This window comes from Xenopus laevis, chromosome 2L (genome assembly GCF_017654675.1).
Source record: "Xenopus laevis strain J_2021 chromosome 2L, Xenopus_laevis_v10.1, whole genome shotgun sequence".
In the NCBI taxonomy this organism is placed as follows: Eukaryota; Metazoa; Chordata; class Amphibia; order Anura; family Pipidae; genus Xenopus; species Xenopus laevis.
This window is the reverse complement of record NC_054373.1, coordinates 162,156,204-162,178,912: the sequence shown is the minus strand read 5'-3', so window position 1 is coordinate 162,178,912 and position 22,709 is coordinate 162,156,204. Positions and strand designations below refer to the sequence as shown.

Genomic DNA, 22,709 nt, shown 5'->3' with positions numbered 1-22,709 from the left:
AGCACTATGTGCCCCCCATGCCTCTTATTGACACTGCGTGCCCAGCATTGCCTCTTACTGACATTGGTGCCCAGCGTTGCCTCTTATTGACACTGCGTGCCCAGCATTGCCTCTTACTGACATTGGTGCCCAGCATTGCCTCTTATTGACACTGTGTGCCCAGCATTGCCTCTTGTTAGCACTGTGTGCCCAGCGTTGCCTCTTATTGACACTGTGTGCCCAGCGTTGCCTCTTATTGACACTGTGTGCCCAGTGTTGCCTCTTATTGACACTGTGTGCCCAGCGTTGCCTCTTATTGACACTGTGTGCCCAGCATTGCCTCTTATTAGCACTATGTGCCCCCCATGCCTCTTATTGACACTGCGTGCCCAGCTTTGCCTCTTATTGACACTGTGTGCCCAGCGTTGCCTCTTATTGACACTGTGTGCCCAGCGTTGCCTCTTATTGACACTGTGTGCCCAGCGTTGCCTCTTATTGACACTGTGTGCCCAGCATTGCCTCTTATTGACACTGTGTGCCCAGCATTGCCTCTTGTTAGCACTGTGTGCCCAGCTTTGCCTCTTATTGACACTGTGTGCCCAGCGTTGCCTCTTATTGACACTGTGTGCCCAGCATTGCCTCTTGTTAGCACTGTGTGCCCAGCTTTGCCTCTTATTGACACTGTGTGCCCAGCGTTGCCTCTTATTGACACTGTGTGCCCAGCGTTGCCTCTTATTGACACTGTGTGCCCAGCGTTGCCTCTTATTGACACTGTGTGCCCAGCGTTGCCTCTTATTGACACTGCGTGCCCAGCATTGCCTCTTATTAGCACTATGTGCCCCCCATGCCTCTTATTGACACTGCGTGCCCAGCATTGCCTCTTACTGACATTGATGCCCAGCGTTGCCTCTTATTGACACTGCGTGCCCAGCATTGCCTCTTACTGACATTGGTGCCCAGCATTGCCTCTTATTGACACTGTGTGCCCAGCATTGCCTCTTATTGACACTGTGTGCCCAGCATTGCCTCTTGTTAGCACTGTGTGCCCAGCTTTGCCTCTTATTGACACACTGTGCCCAGCGTTGCCTCTTATTGACACTGTGTGCCCAGCGTTGCCTCTTATTGACACTGTGTGCCCAGCATTGCCTCTTATTGACACTGTGTGCCCAGCATTGCCTCTTATTAGCACTATGTGCCCCCCAAGCCTCTTATTGACACTGCGTGCCCAGCATTGCCTCTTACTGACATTGGTGCCCAGCGTTGCCTCTTATTGACACTGCGTGCCCAGCATTGCCTCTTACTGACATTGGTGCCCAGCATTGCCTCTTATTGACACTGTGTGCCCAGCATTGCCTCTTATTGACACTGTGTGCCCAGCATTGCCTCTTGTTAGCACTGTGTGCCCAGCTTTGCCTCTTATTGACACTGTGTGCCCAGCGTTGCCTCTTATTGACACTGTGTGCCCAGCGTTGCCTCTTATTGACACTGTGTGCCCAGCGTTGCCTCTTATTAGCACTGTGTGCCCAGCATTGCCTCTTATTAGCAATGTGTGCCCAGCATTGCCTCTTATTGACACTGTGTGCCTAGCATTGCCTCTTATTAGCACTAAGTGCCCCCCATGCCTCTTATTAACACTGTGTGCCCAGCATTGCCTCTTATTGACACTGTGTGCCCAGCATTGCCTCTTATTAGCACTGTGTGCCCAGCATTGCCTCTTATTAGCACTGTGTGCCCAGCATTGCCTCTTATTAGCACTGTGTGCCCAGCATTGCCTCTTATTAGCACTGTGTGCCCAGCGTTGCCTCTTATTAGCACTGTGTGCCCAGCGTTGCCTCTTATTAGCACTGTGTGCCCAGCGTTGCCTCTTATTAGCACTGTGTGCCCAGCGTTGCCTCTTATTGACACTGGGTGCCCCGCGTTGCCTCTTATTGACACTGGGTGCCCAGCGTTGCCTCTTACTGACACTGGGTGCCCAGCGTTGCCTCTTACTGACACTGTGTGCCCCGCGTTGCCTCTTACTGACACTGTGTGCCCCGCGTTGCCTCTTACTGACACTGTGTGCCCCGCGTTGCCTCTTACTGACACTGTGTGCCCCGCGTTGCCTCTTGTTAGCACTGTGTGCCCGAATTGCCTCTTATTGGCACTGTGTGCCCAGCATTGCCTCTTACTGACACTGTGTGCCCAGCATTGCCTCTTACTGACACTGTGTGCCCAGCATTGCCTCTTGTTAGCACTGTGTGCCCGCATTGCCTCTTATTGACACTGTGTGCCCAGCGTTGTCTCTTATTGACACTGCCTTGACATTGGTGCCCAGCGTTGCCTCTTATTGACGCTATGTGCCCCGCATTGCCTCTTATTGACACTGTGTGCCCCGCATTGCCTGTACCCATCTTCCACCTCCACTTCTTAACCCAGAGACTGTGACTTGTACCGTCAGCCCCCAACTATGTAAACCCCATTGCTTGACAAGCACACTGTGTGCTGTGCAGGGTCCGTTGTACATTCTGAGGCATGATACTGTGTAGCACACTTATTATACATAGCCTGCAATGTGAATGTGTGTGTATGTATATATATATATTTTATATATATATATATATATATATATATATATATATATATATATATATATATATATATATATATATATATATATATATATATATATATATATATAAATATAATATATATATATATATATATATATATATATATATATATATATATATATATATATAATATATATAAATAATTTTTTTTTCTTAATTTTTTTTTTTTTGCCTACAGCATAGAGGAGGGGCAGACAATTTTTGATTGACAGCAGAGATTTTTAATACTTTACAACAGCTATGAATGCTTTAATAAAAAAATTTGGATTTACAGTAATGTTTAACTTGAAAAGGACTTTTATTACACAGATTTTTATGTCTGGGTGACAGGTCCACTTTAAGATGTATTTTGGCTACTTGAATACTTAGCTGAACTGCTGCTTATAAGAAATGTAATCCGCAATACAATCAGGATCTCTGAGACTGGTGCACTCTCAGGCATACACATGCAACTTTGCTAACAGTCTGACGTGTTAGTGTGCACAGGAGTGACTGTTGGGTGACAGATTATTGACAGATCATGGACAGTTTGGCTTTCGTGCTTGGTCAAAATAGGCCAGCTTAGTCTTTGATGTTCTGATGTCATAGGATTAAACAAAAGTGTGTCCGTCGCTGCAGTTAGGGCATGCAAATGATCATTCTCCTTAAAGGGGAATATAAGCTTCATCTAATGGAAATGAGAACCTTTCTATTCGATCATTTAATTCTGCATTGTTCTCAAAATCAAGTTCTTTCTCATTATCCCCATCTCAGCAATTTGTCTCTCTACAAGCTGGAGTCCGAGCCACATTTTCATTCACAAGACAGAAATATGGTGTGCTGCCTTTGCCTAGACCAGGGATCCCCAATCCTTTTTACCTGTGAGCCCCATTCAAATCTAAAAGAGTTGGGGAGTAAGAAAAAACTTCCTGGGGATGCCAAATAAGGACTGTGCTTGGATATTTGTTAGCTGATATGTGGACTGGCAGCCTACAGGAGGCTTTGTTTGGCACATCTAGTTTTTTCGCAACTAAAACTTGTCTCCAAGCCAGGAATTCAAAAATAAGCACCTGTTTTGAAGACCACTGGGAGCAACATCCAGGTGGTTGGTGAGCAAAATGTTTGTTGTGGACCACTGGCCTAGGCAATCTATTGCAGCTTTCATATTAACTGACTCCTACACAAAGATGCGTGGAGAGAGAGAGAATACTGAAAGAGGGATGGTGGAATAACTTGAGTATTAACAGAAACAGATTAGAATTTTTCTTATCTCTGTGAGATGATGCTATTATAATTACATTTTTGTGATAGTTTAATTCATATGATATCTGCATTTTCCTGTTTACAGAGTGAGTGCTACTAGTATTAGCCTCTGCGGTTAATGTGCTAATCACTTGAACGTGATGCATTAGTCTATCCACACAGGCGTTTACCCCTATCAAATTGATATTTATGGTTATTGTGAGACTTCACTGTCTCTTCCCATGCAGGTTAATGGGAAAGGATCAGTGGCACATAGCTAAGTATTGATCAGTGACAAACACAGCAGTGATCCATCTGTGACCCGTAATGTAGAGTTTTCAGGATGCAGGCAGGCAAGTGCCCTTTCTATAAGGACTGCAAGGTAAACTCAGTGGGGTTAATTGTGATGTTTGAGCTTTCGTAGTTTTGCTGCTTCTGTAATGGGATTGAACAGTGCGGATAAAGCGCAGACCACCTTCTTCCACTCATGCCCTTCTCTGTCATCAAACACATCAAAATAATATCAAACCAGAGCAACTGCTAGCATCTTAGTTCTTTTTAAATTGACTCTTTTGGACATTATATCAATATACAGTTTCTTCGGCACCCCACTTACTTTATTCAGGTGTATTCCACTCCTCAGGCTTCTTCCAAACCAGTCGTCCTATTCACATTTTGCTAAATAAATTATTTAAAGGCATTGCCGTAGGTATTGGTGTGCTTCCTCCCTATGGGAAACCTCTTTTGTACATTGCCTGTTTTATATTAAACCATGTTGCTCCTGGTACATGGTAATGGCTCAAACTGCAGTCTTAAAGGGGTGCTTCATCTTTTACTTAAAGGGGTTGTACACATTCAAACAAGTAATTGTTTTCAGAAAGTTCACCAGAAATAACGACTCTTTAAAATTACTTTCTATTTTTTGTGTGTCTCTGTTTTTCTAATATTGAAGTGTAAACTGTAATTTTCACCTTCTAAAGCAGCTCTGGGAGGGGGAAATGCCGACCTTGTAAACTGTTCTATATTGATTCATTTAGTTCATACATTTCCTTTTTTTTGTCCCTACTGAGCAGAATCCCTGAGTTTCTTTACAGGCAACTGCTGGAATTGATACAATAGTTGCTAATATTCCAGAGATGCTGCTGAGAAATGTATCAACTAAATGTTGCAAAATTATAATAGTTTAGAGTCTGCACCTGAATTACTGAGCTGCCAGACTCAAACACCAGAGACAGGAACATTCAATTTGAAACTTCGATTTTGGAAAAACGGTAAAAAAACAAGTAATGGAAAGTAATTGAAAAAAGTCTTTATTTCTGGGGAACAATCTAAAAACAACTGAACTGAAGAAAGTGTTTGGAAGGCGAACAACCCCTTTAACTTTTAGTGAAATGTATACATTCATATTCTAAGACTATTTGCAAATTTTTTTCATTTTTTATCTGTTGTTGTTTTGAATGATTTGGCTTTTTTTCAGCAGGTCTCCCCAGTGTGGACTTTCAGCAGCTAGCTGGTTGGCAGGGTCCAGTTTACCCTAGCAACCAGGCAGTGGTTTAAATAAGGGACTGGCATAATAATAGGAGAGGGTCAGAGTAAACGAATAACTAATAAGAAGTAACAGTAGCAAAGTTATAGCTTCACAGGACAGTAGCTTTTTGGCTGCTGAGGTCAGAGACCCCCCCATCTGACAGAAAGAAGTACAAAGAAGACAAATCGTGCAAAAACTGTAAACCATGAAGGCCAACTGAACAGTTGCTAACAATAGGGCATCTTAAAATATACTTAAATTTACTTTAAAGTGATACTGACACTAAAAAATGAATTTTAGCATATGAATGTACATTAAATGTTACCTATAGGTCATGTTGATCATTTTTTTGCTGAGAGGTTTGTTTTTGTATATAATTTTTGGTTGAAGTTCCTAAGCCTGACTCTCTGACTCTCTGACTCTCTGACTCTCTGACTCTCTGACTCCCTGACTCTCTGACTCTCTGACTCTCTGACTCTCTGACACTCTGACTTTGCCAACCTGACTGTCCCATCTCAGCCTGTTAGTTACAGTTTCTAATGCTAACGGACTCCTGCTGCACAAATATGGCAGCCCCCTCATACAGGAACATGGGGGATCAGACAGGTAATGTAAAAGCATCATGCAAATACTTTATGGCAAAGTTAGAAGTAGCTTGCAAAGCCAATATTATAATAGATGTAAAAAAAAGTTTAATTTCAGGTGTCAGTATCTCTTTAAATGTGAACTACCCCTTTTAAAACTTGTGAGAGGCAATTGCATATACTGTCCTTCCAGCAGCCTAGCCTCCCCCACGCAAAAATAAATGCGAGTATGGGACCTGTTATCGGATACCGGATCTTTTTGTAATTTGAATCTCCATACCTTGTCTACTAGAAAATAATGTAAACATTAAATAAAGCCAATAGGCTGGTTTTTGCTTCCAATAAGGATGAATTATATCTTAGTTTAGATCAAGGACAAGGTACTGTTTTATTATTACTGATAAAAAGGAAATAATTTTAAAAAATTTGGATAAAGTGCAGTCTATTTAAGAAGGCCTTTCCGTAAATTTGGAGCTTTCTGGATAACGGATCCCATACCTATACAAGAAAAACCCACAACCCAAGGGGCATCCCTATTAAAGGAACCCAAGGGGCATCCCTATTAAAGGAACAGTAACATCAAATTTTTTTTTTACAAAAATTAGTTTGAATGCAACGAATAAAAAACACCAAGACAAATTAAAATGTAAAATTACAAAGCCTTTATTAAGAAATAACTTACCAAAACTCCACTTCTGCTCCTCTTCAGAAAAGACAACATGGCGACCATCCATAGTGGAACGCTGGATTTCTCCTCTCTGGTGGGTGAGGAGGAAACTTCGGGGCAGACACAGGAGAATAAAGAGGCACACTAATCGCAGCCCCCAGTTCCAACTTCATAACTATCAGGCGTCGGTGTGGGGACCCAGGTGACTTCTCTGCTTGCGGTGGATCCGGACACGGGGGAGGCGGGCCGGCTGGAGTACTTCATGGAGGCACTGTTCGATAGCCACTCCAATGATTACTTTGAGATCGATTTAGAGACTGGCACGGTGAGCACCAGCCAGCCACTGGACCGGGAGACCAAGGACACCTATGTGCTCAAAGTAACGGTAACCGACTTCGTTTCCCCCCGGAGATGAGCCACTGCCTACCGAGTCCGAGTACCGGGAGAACATCAGAGAGAAAATCGAGGTGGGCTAAGAGGTGATGACTATCCGGGCCACTGATGGGGACGCCCTGTCCAACGCCAACAAGCTGTACCGGCTCCTGGGGGGCACCGAGCGGGCATCTGTGTTTGAGATAGATCCCGCTCTGGAATTGTCCGCACCCGAGCGCCTGTGGAGAGGGAGGTGGTAACGGGCTGTCTGCTCATTGTGGAGGCCAATGACCAAGGCAAGGACACGGGTCCCAAGAGTGCCACGGCTACCGTGTATATCTAAGTGGAGGACTAGAACGATAACTATCCGCAGTTCAGTGAGAAGCGATACGTGGTGCAGGTGCCGGAGAACATCAGCCCCAACACCCAGATCCAGCAGGCACAAGCCACCGACCGGGACAAGGGCAACAATGCCATCATCTATTACAGCAGCATCTTTATTTGGCTTAGAGCAGGGGTCCCGAACCTGGTTATTTGTGGCCCATAGCAGCTATTTGCTAGTCGGCCGCCCTGAGGTGTCAGCTGTGTGTCCCAAGGAGGCGACGGTCCTGTGCGAGCAGTGCGATGTCCTGCCGCCTGAGCTGCCACCCGCCCCGGGCACTCTCGCTAAGCATCACCTACCGGGTGTGTCTAGGAGGCCCAGTCCCCGCAAGATCTCCCCCCAAGGCGCGCTGGTTCTGTGGGGAGTCCTGGGTCTGCACAAGGATGTTCCAGGCACACAGGATAGGGTTAGGCTGTGGGAGCAGGGGAGGATAATGGGCCCCCTGTAGAAGGAGCCGCACAGCAGGCACTTCAGCTCTTCATCCAGCACTTAAGATCTTCATCCAGCTGGGCCGCTTTCCAGCACCGTCCGAGATTTTCCTGCTGTCAGTAGACTATGGGAGCTAGCCAGGCAGGAGAAATCCAGCGCCGCACTATGGATGGTCGCCATGTTGCCTTTTCTGAGGAGCGGAAGTGGAGTTTCGGTAAGTTTTTTTCTTAATAAAGGCTTTGCAATTTTAAATTGTAATTTGTCTTGGTGTTTTTTTTTCCGTTGTATTCTAACAAATTTTTGTAAAAATGTTTTTGATGATCCTTTAAGCCCAAGGATACATACACCCAGGTGAGTTTCTGTGCTTAAAAGGACAGTTCAAAGTACCAGTGTGTATGTAGTAGGGATGCACTGAATCCAAAATTTGGTTCGCGATTTGGCCAGGATTCGGCTGAATCCTCATGCCTGTTTATGCAAATTAGGGGCGGGAAGGGAAATCACTTAAAGGACGTGTGAATGCAAATTTTACTTAGACGTTAAAGGAAAACTATACCCCCAAAATGAATACTTAAGCAACAGTTTATATCAAATTGAATGACATATTAAAGAATCTTACCAAACTGGAATATATATTTACATAAATATTGCCCTTTTACATCTCTTGCCTTGAACCACCATTTCGTGACTCTATCTGTGCTGCCTCAGAGATCACCTGACCAGAAATACTACAACACTAACTGTAACAGGAAGAAGTGAGGAAGCAAAAGGCATAACTTTGTCTGTTAATTGGCTCATGTGACCTTACATGTGGTTTGTATGTGTGCACAGTGAATCTTACGATCTCAGGGGGCGGCCCTTATTTTTTAAAATGGCAATTTTCTATTTATGATTACTCAATGGCACATACTACTAAAAAAGTATATTATTATGATAATGGTTCATTTACATGAAGCCGGGTTTTACACATGAGCTGTTTTACTCGGTATCTTTTAATAGAGACCTACATTGTTTAGGGGGTATAGTTTTCCTTTAAATGGGGAGAGCACTGTTCCACTACCGCATCATTTTTGAAGCTCAAACTACTTTCTATTTCCATCACCGCCACATAAACTCAAAGTGCAGACTAAGTTTCTCCCAGTGGCCATTTTTCTCCATTCGACGTCATCACAGATAACTTCACTCTTGGCTTCTCTGTTCACTTTTTTTCAATAAAACTTTATTCATAGGTGCATTAGATCATCAGTGATTCAGAACAACATTAATTTCTGTCTACTAAGTCTTTCCATTACTTACATAAGAAGTACTTGGATTAAGCAGCGTATGGGTTAACCTGTCCACTCCTGTTCCCTTGCTGAAGTCAAGATAAGGAATGTTTTACCAGTGGAGCATGATAGAGTTTCCATAGTAACCGTTGTAGGGAAGACTAAGGATAAGGGCACACGCTGCTATTTTGGGAGCGACAAATCGCTTCTTCGGGCGACTAATCTCCCCGGACTGCCTTCCCTCCGGCTATAATTTAAATTGCCAGCGGGTTGGCACTCCGGAGCGCTTCATTTTCCAAAGTTGCCTCACGAGGACAGTTCAGGCGACTTCCCCAATTTACATTCTAGCCGATGGGAAGTCAGTTCGGGGAGATTAGTCGCCCGAAGAATCGATTTGTCGCTGGGCGACTAATCTCCCAAAATAGAAGGGAGGGGGAGAGTGAACAAGTCAGGGAGAAGGAATGCCGAATGACTAGCTGCAGACTTAGGGCAGAGACACACGTGGAGATACAGGGAGATTAGTCGCCTGGCGGGGGCAGCTGGGAAACTGACAATATGTCTAGCCCCATGTCAGATTTCAAAATTAAATATAAAGAAATCTGTTTGCTCTTTTGATACTTGGATTTCAGTGCAGAATTCTGCTGGAGCAGCACTATTAACTGTGTTTTGAAAAAACATGTTTTCCCACGACAGTATCCCTTTAAGTTGTGCAGTATAGCTCGAATTTTATTCAAATCAGATTCTCAAACTGAAAAACTAGTCTAGTTTAAACTAAACTGAACTAAACTAGACTTGTGGATATAACTTCAAATGGGGTGGTTCACCTTTAAGGTAACTTTTAGTATGCTATAGAATGGCAAATTCTTTTCAATTATTTTTTGTAGTTTTATAATCATTTGCCTTTTTCTTCTGACTCTTTGCAGCTTTCAAATGGGCATCACTGATCCCTTCTAAAAAAACAAATGCTCTGTAAGGCTACAAATGTATTGTTATTTCTAATTTTAATTACTCATCTTTCTATTCAGGCCTCTCCTACTCATATTCCAGTCTCTTATTCAAATCAATGCATGGTTGCTAGGGTAATTTGGACCCTAGCTACCAGATTGCTTAAAATATTGAATAGTTGCTGAATAAAAAGCTAAATGACTCAAAAACAACAAATAATAGCAAACGAAAACTAATTGCAAATTGTCTTAGTTTGGAGACTTGTGGATATATTGTCTGTTTTTTGAAGTTGCCTCACTAGAAAACTTCGGGCGACTTCGGAAGATGAAACGTTGAGTGTGCCCTCCCCCAAGCAATTTTCATTTTAGCCGGCGGAGGGCAGGGGGAAGGCAGTTGTTGCCCCGAAGAAGAGGAGATTTGTCGCTAGCCCAGTGAAGAAATTGAGATGCTCTGAAAAGTTCAGTGCTCGGTAGGTTATACGTTTCTGTTAGATGGGCCATTGTGTAAGTGGCCCCTAACACTGAGAAGGTTGGCAATTCTGGTTATATTCTTGGAAAACCACCAGGCAAAAGGATATACTTGTACCCCTGGGCTGAAGTGAAGGTTGCCTGTGATTGGCACTACCGGGGTATGAGAGGTCACCAAAGAATATTGTTTAGCATTCTTATCCCAGAGTGTCAGTGTGTGTGTGTGCTAAGCATGGGGTTAGTATTGGGGGTTGCGCTGACTGCGATGTCCAAACTAGAGCTATGTCCTTTAACTTTTTATCACAAAACAAGGAAGTAAAATTATTTTTTTATCCACTTTTTCTCCTTACTGTCCCTAATTTGCATATGCAAATTAGAATTTGGTTCATTATTCGACCGAATCTTTCATGAAGGATTCTGCCGAATCCCAAATAGTGGATTCTGTGCATCCCTATTATGTAGCCCAAGTGGCATAAGCCATTTCTACTAACTTGTCTGGGAAGGAAAGCCCAAAGGTTGAGATATCCATGTTATTATATGTCCAGACTAAGTGGAAGGATTTTTTTATTTTGTCAACACTAATATTGCTGAGCTTCTGCTCTACAGCATCTGAGTGCCACCACTTTGCCTTTTATACCCGTGTGTTGCTGTGGCAATTGCAACAAAGCGCAAGCCATTTTTCATTTTAGAATCTAGAAGTAGAGAAAATTTATTGACCGAATTGTGTTTGTTACTTATTTTGTGTCTTTGTGTTTTTTATATCTCAAAGAACTGGGCTTCATGTGAGGCAGTAATAGGGATGTGTCAGGAGTGCCGGGAGGGTAGGAGCCACTGGAGAAGAGCTTAGCAGTTAAAACTGCTTTAGTGTACAGCAGGAGCTCACAGGTGGAGGTAGCAGGCCGTGTTAGAGTAGAGAAGAATCCGTAGACAGGCAGAGATCGAAGGGCAGGCGGAGTTCAAGCAAACCAGAAACAGGCCGAGGTCAGAAGGCAGGCGGAGTACAAGCGGTAGTCAAAACAAGCAGGGTCGATAGGCAGGCAGAAGTCAAGCGGTGGTCAGAAACGGGCCGAGGTCAAAATCCAGGAATCAAGTTCAAAGAGAGGTACAACAGCAAAGGTTCAGGAGCAAGGAAAATAATCACCAAGCACTGTTTGCTTTTTTCGACAAGGATAAATAGGGACAGATTGGCGCCAAACGTAAGGACGCAGCGTCAGGACGCCGTGCGTCAACTTTAGCGCGCCCGCGACCGTCGCGACGCGCCCGCGCCCGAATGAACGGACGCGCGCCCGCGCCCGAATGAACGGACGCGCGCCCGCGCCCGAATGAACGGACGCGCGCCCGCGCAAAGACGCGGGCGCCGGAAACAGACGCCAAGGATGCGCAGAACCCTGCACACCCCTGCGCCTGCGCCCACGAGAAGACTGAGCTGCGACCAAAGGTACCTTACAGGATGACTGTATATGAAGGCTGACTGTTAAAATCCAGTATGTATAGTGGAGCATTGCTCTCTACTGGTTCTGCAAAAATAAGTCGTTCTGTGCTAATGATCTAATTACCTAGGGCTGCATAGTTCAAACAAAGCTTTACCCCCCTTAGACCACTTGCCGAGTGTGCTATAGTTATCCTTCTATTAACACTGGGACTTCCAGGTCGGCCGAATAATAAAAGATAATGTCATGATTTTTATGATGCAGTGTTTATTTCTAAATTACATTGTTTACACTGCAAATAATTCACTCTACAATATAAAATGTAATTCCTGAACCAGCAAGTATATTTATTTAATTGTAATATTGGTGTATAGGCGCCATCTCGGATAATTTTGCTGGTCATATGCTTTCAGAAAGAGCCAGCACATTATGATGGAAATGCTTTCTGGCAGACTGTTGTTTCTCCTACTCAATGTAACTGAATGTGTTACAGTGGGACCTGGATTTTCTATTGGGTGCTGTTCTTAGATTTACCAGGGAGCTGTTATCTTGTGTTAGGGAGCTGTTATGTTAGGGAGCTGTTATCTGGTTACCTTCCCATTGTTCTGTTGTTAGGCAACTGGTTGCAGTAAAGAGTGACTGAAGGTATCATAGCACAAGTCACATGACTGGGGGCACCTGGGAAACAGATATGTCTAGCCCCATGTCAGATTTCAAAATTAAATATAAAAAAAATCTATTTGACTTTTGAGAAATAGATTTCAGTGCAGAATTCTGCTGGAGCAGCACTATTAACTGATTCATTTTGGGGAAAAAAACTTTTTTCCCATGACAGTATCTCTTTAAACATTAATTAAACCTAATACCTTATCCATACCTTATGTTTAGTAATCATTTAAACATCAATTAAACCCAATAGTTTTGCTTCCAATAAGGATATCCTAGTTGATCAAGTTCAAGGTACTGTTTTGTTATTGCAGAGAAAACGGAAATCATTCTAAAACATTTGAATTAAATTGAGTCTATGAGAGACGGCCTTCCCATAATTCAGAGCTTTCTGGTTAACTGTTTTCCAGATAACGGATGCTGCACCTGTTTAATGATTTACCCTCACATCATAGGACAAGTGAAGCAGAAGACTGTTAAAATGCAGTTTTTGATTTCCACTTATTGTAGAACAAATTTGCAGTTTATTTGTTTCCTAGTGATCTATTTGTACTTTGGAGATTCTTGGACACTCACTTTTGTTACCCTATGAATATCAGGCAATGGTTTACTGGCCTTTTCTTTTATTCTGGAATTCTTTGTCTTTGTACCCAAGGGCAAGTGGGGAATATAGTGCTATATTTGTGATTCTCTGTTTTGATAAGATTTGGAAATTGACTGGTAAATAAAATTATTATTTAAATAAAGATATTGTGATGTTTTGAATTCAGTGGGATTTTTATTTATAAAATATAAATTGTGAGGTCAGAATGTGGCAATTCCTATGTATTTTGTCCTTGTATCAATACTCTGCTTATTTATTATGCTATACACTGAAAATCCTCTTTTTATACTCTTTTATACAGATCTTCATAAAACAATATGTGTTTAGTATTACAGATTTAGGATCTATTATTCAGAATGCGTGGGACCTGGGACTTCAGGATAAGAGATTTTTTTTCGTAATATGGATCACCATATCTTGTTTAATAAAAATCATAAAACATTAAATAAACCTGATAGGATTGTTTCGCCGCCAATATGGATTTATGCAACTTAGTTGCCATCAAGTATAATGTACTGTGTTATTACAGAGCAAAATCATTTTTAAAAGTAGTAGTATGATATGACCTTCCTGTAATTCTGAGCGTTCTGGACAGTGGATTTCTGGATAATGAAGTGTTGAAATGATGCCCTGATATATTTAGACACATAAAGTTCTAAAAATAAATCTACCTACATTAGAACGCTGATTTTAAGTTTCCCAGGGGACTGTGTCAGAACAGTGTACATTTTGGGAAAATGTTCAATCTAGGAAAGGAAAAAAATGCAGCTTGCCTGTATGGGACTGCGAGAAGACTGTGTCCGTTCCAAGAAATCATAAAATCTGGGAATGTAAAATCGGGGTTCTACTGTATGTGTGTAATTGGTTACCCTAAAGGCACAAGACTGCAGGCTGAGTTATACAGGGAGCTCTGAGAATCACTCCTATATTATAAGGCATTATATATACCCCTACTGTAAATGATAAGGGTATTAGAAGTCACTGAGGGGTTCTGTGACCACATAAAGGCACAAGGCTGCAGACCAAGTTATACAGGGAACTCTTGAGTATCATCACTCATGTAATATATAGTGAATAAAGTACCCCCTCTTGTAAAATATAAGGATATTATAAGTTACCGAGGAGTTTCATGACCATATAAAAACACGAGGCCGAAGGCCGAGTGTTTTTATACAGGTCATGGAACTCCGAGGTAACTTCTAATATCCTCAGATTTTACAAGAGGGGGTACTTTATTTATTATAATACACAAATTTCAGTGAGTCATGTGACAGAAATTACATCAGAACTCACGATTATAACTGATGACATCAGAACTCACCGTTTATAAGGATATAATTTACAAGATATTCATGGCTTTTGTGTATTATAAAGGATTATATCTACTCTGAATAGAACATTAGAAGTCCCTGAGGGCTTCTGTGACCATAAAAAAATGCCCCTGAAAGTAAAAGTACAAAATGTTGCAAGGTTGCTCCCCACTTTTCCACCCCATATTTTCAATTGCTGAAATATACATTCATTGTTTGTTTGTGTGTATCTAGGGCAGGGGTCCCTAACCGCCAAGCCCAGTGCGCAAAAACGCCGGCATGTCCAAACTTGCTGCCGACCCCCCGCCGCCCATGACCCCCACCTACCCCATGGCCCCCCCCAGTCCTTGCAGAAAAAAAAATTTTTTTTTTGAACCAGTCAAAAAAAGGTTGGGGACCCCTGATCTAGGGTACTTAACTGTAGAGCGTTCACCAGCACCATAAGTATAATTTTGCTTTGGGTTAATTATAATGAGGTAAATCTGTTAATGTCTGCTAGATATTGTACAATCTAGTTTGTGCATATGCTTGAAGGGATTGTTCAGTATAAAGATATAAACTGGGTAAATAGGCTGTGCAAAATAAAACTTGTTTCTTATATAGTTAGCAAAAATGTAATGTATAAAGGCTGGAGTGACTTGATGTCTAACATAATAGCCAGAACACTACTTCCTGCTTTTCAGCAGGTTGCCAAGCTTGGTTACCAGGCAGTAACCAATCAGAGACTTGAAGGGGGGCCACATGGGTCATATCTGTTGCTTTTGAATCTGAGCTGAATGCTGAGGCTCAATTGCAAACTCACTGAACAGTTATGTCCCATGTGGCCCCCTCAAGTCCCTGATTGGTTTCTGTCATATTTATTTACAGGGTTACAAGTTAATGGCTTCAAGGGAAGTCTGTATGAAAACTTTCGCCTGTCTCGCAACATGTCTAAGACATAAGTAATTAAAACGACAATTACTTTCCAATAAAAAAGTTAGCATTTTTAAAACTAACCTTAAAGGGGATGTAAAGGCAAAAAGTAAAATGCCATTTTTACTTTAAGTGGGTGAGAGATGTGCTACTGTATGTGGCATTGCATTTGTTAAGCAGAGTGAGGGTAGGCTTCTCTAAATAAGTGCGTTTTAAGAGAGTCATGCATTATTGTATATCATAAAGCTGATGGTAGAAAATGGCTAGCAGGCTGTCTGTTGCCTTGGCAATATCTACAGGAAAATGTATATATCATTTGTAGACATTCTCTGCTTAGAGTATTTGGTGCTAATTCTGTGAATATGTGACAGCTGGGAAATTGGGTTGTAAAGATGTTAATGGCTTGGCTAGAATTAAAGTGCCTATACGGAAATTTCAAGAGAGCAGGAGGAACACTGGAAAATGTCTTTAAATGAATGTAAAAAAAAAATGCATTTATGGTTTACATACCATAAAAGCCTTGCACGTTTCATACCTAAAATTTTTCAAAACTGTATTTACAAAGGTTTATTGATTTAATGTTGCAGTCCTATTGCAAGGAGAATCTGCTACATTATGCACATTCAAAACAACTGTGCGGCAAAGGTGGACGGTGGGTGATTAGCTCCCACTCGCTAACAATAAATGATATCCAAAGATATATGCCCCAAGGCTTTTCATTAGTTAAAACAAAGTATTTATTTAGGTTACATTAAAATTACAATACATACTGACCCCACATGGCCCACCTTACGCGTTTCGTACCCTCCGGCACTTAGTCATAGGTGTCTAAGTGTCGGAGGGTACGAAACGCATAAGGTGGGCCATGTGGGGTCAGTATGTATTGTAATTTTAATGTAACCTAAATAAATACTTTGTTTTAACTAATGAAAAGCCTTGGGACATATATCTTTTGGATATCATTTATTGTTTGTTGATTGCCCATTGAACTGGGGCAAGTCCCTTTGGCTTAATGGAGGATATACAGAAATCAGATGTGGATTCCCGACTAAATATTGATATATAGCTCCCACTCGCTCCCTACGTAGATAGGCAGAAAACACTGGGGACAGATGGAAGGGAGGGGAAGGGTGCTCTTAATCACGGCATTTTGCTGTGATTTGAACTTTCTTAGGCTTAATCCTGACTATTTGTTGACCTATTTAGGTTAAAACGAATGGCATGAGGAAAGCTTTCTCATATTCCCTGACTGAAAAGGGTGGTAGCCCTATTTAGGGACACAGAAATAGGATTTCATATTTGATCAATTACCTAATTAATTAATCTTTGAAGTAATAACAGTAATGAAATGTGGTTATAATTATTACACTACACCGTCGTTTCACCTGTTGTTCGTTTTAATAATTGTGGTTTTATGGACATGGTTCAGCACTACTTATGAGTAGGGATGCACCAAATCCAGGATTCGGCCTTTTTCAGCAGGATTCGTATTCGGCCGAATACTTCTGCCCAGCCGAACCGAATCCTAATTTGCATATGCAAATTAGGGACAGGGAGGGAAATAGTGTGTTTTTTTGTCACAAAACAAGGAAGTAAAAAATGTTTTCCCCTTCACATCCCTAATTTGCATATGCAAATCTGGATTTGGTTCGGTATTCGGCCAAATCTTTCGGGAAGGATTTAGGGGTTCGGAACCGAATCCAAAATAGGCGCATCCCTACTTATGAGTCAATATAGTAGTGAGTCTTTTTGTACTTGGCAGCGTTATTTTATTAAAACTACTATTAAAAGTTACGTTTTAACAAAATAAATTTGTCTTGCGCCTGAACTGGTTAACTGGAAGTGCAGACGGGGGGAATGCAAATGCAACATTGTATTCGACTCTGTAGCACTTCATTTGCAACTATGGTTTTCAACTTTGTAGTTTCACTGTAGAATATGAATCACTTTTGTAATGTACTCAAGTGCAATTAGTGATGAGTGAAATTTTTGTCGAGTTTCCCTGCGAAAATGACTCACATAGTCGCACAATTAGGGAATTAGGGATGATAGTAGATAAGCTCTGTAGTATACAATGGGATTCTGCAGAGCTTTTCTGTTAGCTACTTTGTATCATGTGCTTGAATGGCTGCCCCCGTGGCTACACAGCAGCTTGTTTATATAAACTATAGTTGTGTTTTTGAAGCAAATACACCAATTTTACCAGTACAGAGCAACAGTACATTATATTGCCGTTCCTTGACAACACTTTTATTTTTTGCTGTTACTGTTCCTTTAACTGTATTCCCAGCACTATATTGTTTGAAACTACAGAGGTGCCATATTTGGCTGCAGGACTAACCGTTTAATATACATTATGTGCCAGTATAATATATTGAAATATATTAATTATGTTTGTAAATAAGGTATGTCCCTCAGAATCCTTGTCTTTTTTTGGTGCAGTTGAACAAAACCACTGATAATTTATTAAATGGGAGTAGTGTCAAGCACCACTGTGCTGTTCAACATTTAGCATATCCCCTTGGGAGCATATCTTTTTTTTTTTTTTTTCCTCTACCCAAATACTATTTATTTTAAATATGTTTGTATTCTTTTCATCTAAACTTTTTTTATGCAAACTTTGTTAACCTTGCTTAAAATGTTGATTGTCTTATTAATGAGAGCAAATTAGTTGAATAATTGTTCGTTTACATAGAATGCTATAGGAAATGACATGTCTGCTTTTGGATTCAGCATATTCAGGCTCTTCCTGGTTATTAATCCATTCTTTTTTATGGTCTCTTCGTTCAAATCTGTTTGCTAATTTTTAGATTTTGAGTGGGCGGGTCGTAGGGTTAATAATATTCTTGAATGCACAATCTGAGACCGTTTACATTTTCTAATGAATCTTTAATAATAATTGCCTGCTAATCTAGCCGTTTCATCATCCCTGTATTGCTGCTCATTTCAGTTATGATAAAGGAGATCATTTGCATTAGCTTCCTCTTTAGATGATATAATTATGTCTTTGCAGGTGCAAAAATTATTTGAATGACCATGGCTCACTCAAAGGCCAAGGGCAATGATGGAAAAATCACGTATCCCCCAGGTGTCAAGGAAATCTCAGACAAGATTTCAAAAGAAGAAATGGTTAGACGGTTGAAGGTGAGTTGTTTTTTTTGTGTGTTTTTTTTGCTGTTTGCGGAAATGGCCCCTTAATGGTTGCAAACTCTGTAGAAGAATTGCAGAAGAGAATTGTTGGGTGATAACCCATTTTCTTACCATAGTTTCTGGATGCTGCTTATTTAATTCAACCTGTTCTGAAAAAAACCCGCACCCCAGGTAGACCCCCCCCAGGCTAATTACCCCCCCAGGGAGATGCCATATACTCCATACTTACCCCTTCCAGCTAAGTTCCACGCGTCCATCTTCTGCGTCCTCTGTACGCTTACTGAGAGATCGGTATTTCTGCGCATGTGCAGTTGGAGCGGTTTGCGCAACTGTGCATGCGCGGAATTACACAGAAATTTCCGATCTCTCAGTCAGCTTACCGAGGACGCAGAAGATGGACGTGTGGAACTTCGCTGGAAGAATCTGCGGTGAGGGCTAAGTATGGTGTATGGGGCATCTCCCTGGGGGGGGTAGTTAGCCTGGGGGGAGAAGGGGGGGTCTACCTTGGGTGGGGGGTACGGGTTTTTTTCAGAACAGGTTGATTTCTCCTTTAAAGGAGAGGCAAACCCAAAAGTTAAAAAACCTTGCATAGACCCCCCCCCCCCAGCCTAAGTGTTACCCCGGCAAATGCGCCTAAGTCTTTACTTACCCCTCTGTGCAGATTCTGTGCAGCGGAGTTCACGGGCGCCATCTTCTTCTCTTCGGAATGAGACCGGTGGAGTAGCGCATGAGCAGTTAGAGCAATTTGCTGTTTTGCAACAACTGCACATGCGCCGAAAATTGCCGAAGTGTAAGTCTCATTCCGAAGATTACCGAAGTGGCTGAAGATGCTCCCGTGAACTCCGATGCTTGAGGGGTAAGTAAAGAGTTAGGGAGGGGGGTCCATGTAGTGTAGGGTGGTAGGGTTTTTTTTAACTTTTGGGTTTGCATCTTTTTTAACATTTAGGCATATCTTGAGACTGACCCTATTTTATTTCCCTAGATGGTTGTGAAAACTTTCATGGATATGGATCAAGACTCTGAAGAGGAAAAGGAGCAATATTTGAACCTTGCTTTACACTTAGCCTCTGACTTTTTCCTTAAACATCCCGACAAAGACGTACGATTGCTCGTAGCCTGCTGCCTTGCTGATATTTTTAGAATCTATGCCCCAGAAGCACCATATACATCGCCTGATAAATTGAAGGTAAGGCAGATAATGCTCAAAATGTTAATTATTCAGCACAGCAGGAAACTTCGGTAAAGACACACCGTAAAGTAAGATGTTTCTATTTACTGCTAAAATATACTTTGCACTGAAGTACTTTTTATCACTGTAGTGTGGATATAGGGAATAATTATATAGACCCTCTTTTACTTTTAATTATGCATGAAAGTATAACCTTGTACAGAAGTTTGCATTAAATCCATAAACTAGCGAATTCCAGACCAATGTTACTAATGCAGTCTGTATCAATTCGGCTATATTAATGCTATGGTTGCCACCCGGCCGGGATTTCACCTGCCTGGCCAATATAATACCAGCCAGGACCTGTATTTCAAATTTACCGAATACAGGTATGGGACCTGTTATCCAGAATGTTCAGGATTCCATACCTGTATGTACTTGCCAGTAATTTTGTAAACCCTATTCGCTCCATACTTCCCCCCTCTCCATCTTGCCTATTACCTCTTTCAACCCTTTTCCCCCAAATTCTGCCTCCCCTTTGGCTGCCAGTGCCCCAGTTCTGCCCCTGTTTGCATCATAGATCCACCCCTACTTTGTCCTACTCTTACCTCTTGGGCCCGAAAGGGGCCAACCATAAGGTGTCAACCCTAATTGCAGTGGTTTATGGACTTTTTATTTTTTTCAAGAAGGCCCCACCTTAACCTTAAAGGGATACTGTCATGGGAAAAATTCTTTTTTCAAAATGAATCAGTTAATAGTGCTGCTCCAGCAGAATTCTGCACTGAAATCCATTTCTCAAAAGAGCAAACAGATTTTTTTTTTTTCAATTTTGAAATCTGACATGGGGCTAGACATATTGTCAGCCAGCTGCCCCAAGTCATGTGACTTGTGCTCTGATAAACTTCAATCACTCTTTACTGCCCTCCTGCAAGTTGGAGTGATATCACCCCCCTCCCTTTTCCCCCCAGCAGCCAAGCAAAATAACAATGGGAAGGTAACCAGATAGCAGCTCCTTAACACAAGATAACAGCTGCCTGTTAGATCTAAGAACAACACTCAATAGTAAAAACCCATGTCTCACTGAGACACATTCAGTTACATTGAGAATGAAAAACAGCAGCCTGCCAAAAAGCATTTCTCTCCTAAAGTGCAGGCACAAGTCACATAACCAGGGGCAGCTGGGAAATTGACAAAATGTCTAGCCCCATGTCAGATTTCAAAATTGAATATAAAAAAATCTGTTAATTAATAATATAATAATATTGAGAAATGGATTTCAGTGCAGAATTCTGCTGGAGTAGCACTATTAACTGATGTGTTTTGAAAAAAAACATGTTTTCCGATGACAGGATCCCTTTAAAGGAGAAGGAAAGGTTAAAACTAAGTAAGCCTTATCAGAAAGGTCCATCTAAATATACCAGTAAACCCCCAAAGTAGTGCTGCTCTGAGTCCCCTGTCAAAAGAAACACAGCATTTCTTTCCTTCTATTGTGTACTCATGGGCTTCTGTATCAGACTTCCTGCCTTCAGATTAAACCTCATTGCCCTGGGCAAGAGCATGCTCAGTTTGTTCCTCTTCCCCACCCCCCTCCCTTCTCTACTGTAATCTGAGCCCAGAGCAGGGAGAGACTCAGGCAGGAAGTGATGTCACACCCCATTAATACTGCAGCTCCTATCCTAAACAAACAGAGCGTTTCTAGAGCTTTTTACTCAGGTATGGTAAAACATTCTACAGAATAAATATAGCATTCTAGCTTGCACTATTGCAGCTAATCTATTGCCAATAAAATGCCTCCGTAGCTTTCCTTCTCCTTTAAGGTTAAACATTTGGTCAAGGCACCTTTTAGCGTGTTTATAAGGTTACAGATTGACGGAATTGTTGATTCAACAATATTTACTTATGAGTTCCAAAAGTATCTAGAATAGCATTCTCCAGAAACAGAAATCGGATCTCAAAGTTTCATTTGTGTTTATCTTTAGAAACTAGATTAATATTTAAACAACGATAGATGGCATAAGCCAGGGGTGTCCAAACGTTTGGCTCACCAGGCCACAAAAAAAGAAAAATTGTCTGGGACCACACATGAAATACACAAACACTTTTGATTTGTAAAAGTAATGGAAATACACAGAAAAGAACTACAATGCCAGTTGGATAACCAGATGGAGCTATTGAAAACTCTTGAAAAAAGTGTGCTGGACCTTGTAGGCTCTTTTGTTGACATTGAATACTACATGTATTCTACATTATATGAAACATCAGAGTTAGAAAAGTGCTTTCTATAATTCATTTAACTGTATCATGCCATGGAATACATTCAAAGTAACTACAGAAGTCCTGGCACAGTACTGATTTGCAAATAGAAATCCACAGAAAAATCACATATTCTATACCCAAAATCTCACATGGAACAACTTACCATTTGGTTACTGCGAATGAAACCTGAATATGTTACTTGGGAAGCAGTTGTACTCCCTTGCTAGTATTTAAATTTATCAAATGCACAGCGAGTAAAGATCTGCCTGTCACTTTATTTTCTAAGTAACGTATCACGTGATCAGTTATGCCTGTTGGCTTTTGTTGCTTGTTTGCTTTTGGTAGATGCTTATAATATGTTTATATTTTTGCCTTTAGGATATATTTATGTTCATATCAAGACAACTGAAGGGGCTTGAAGATACAAAGAGTCCCCAGTTTAATAGATATTTCTATTTACTAGAGGTAAGCTATGAATATTCTGTTTGGGTATGTTTACATTGACTGTAATTTTCTGTCTGAATCGTTACATTGCTCCCTTTTTCTTAACAGAATATCGCATGGGTGAAATCCTATAATATATGCTTTGAGCTAGAAGATAGCAATGAGATTTTTACACAGCTATATAGAACATTATTTTCTGTGATCAAGTAAGTATAAATAAGTTTGCGCTAGCCATAATTTTCCATGCTTTGGGCCTCCACAATAGAGTAGCAATTACTGATTTTACACTACTGTTGTTGTGCAAGAGACAGGTTAAATGGCAGG

At 41.4% G+C, this 22,709-nt stretch overlaps 1 protein-coding gene across 2 annotated transcripts in view; it reads left to right on the top strand.

Annotated features, from left to right (window-relative positions):
• pds5b.L (PDS5 cohesin associated factor B L homeolog) overlaps positions 1 to 22,709 on the top strand; it is a 74,539-nt gene that overhangs the window by 1,456 nt on the left and 50,374 nt on the right. Inside the window, exons 2-6 of one of the 2 annotated variants that reach the window (XM_041581112.1) lie at positions 6,631 to 7,985; positions 18,381 to 18,511; positions 19,500 to 19,703; positions 22,320 to 22,406; positions 22,494 to 22,591. In XM_041581112.1, the coding sequence (XP_041437046.1) occupies positions 18,398 to 18,511; positions 19,500 to 19,703; positions 22,320 to 22,406; positions 22,494 to 22,591 (503 nt within the window). In that variant the 5' untranslated portion in view covers positions 6,631 to 7,985; positions 18,381 to 18,397. 2 annotated transcript variants of the gene reach the window in all.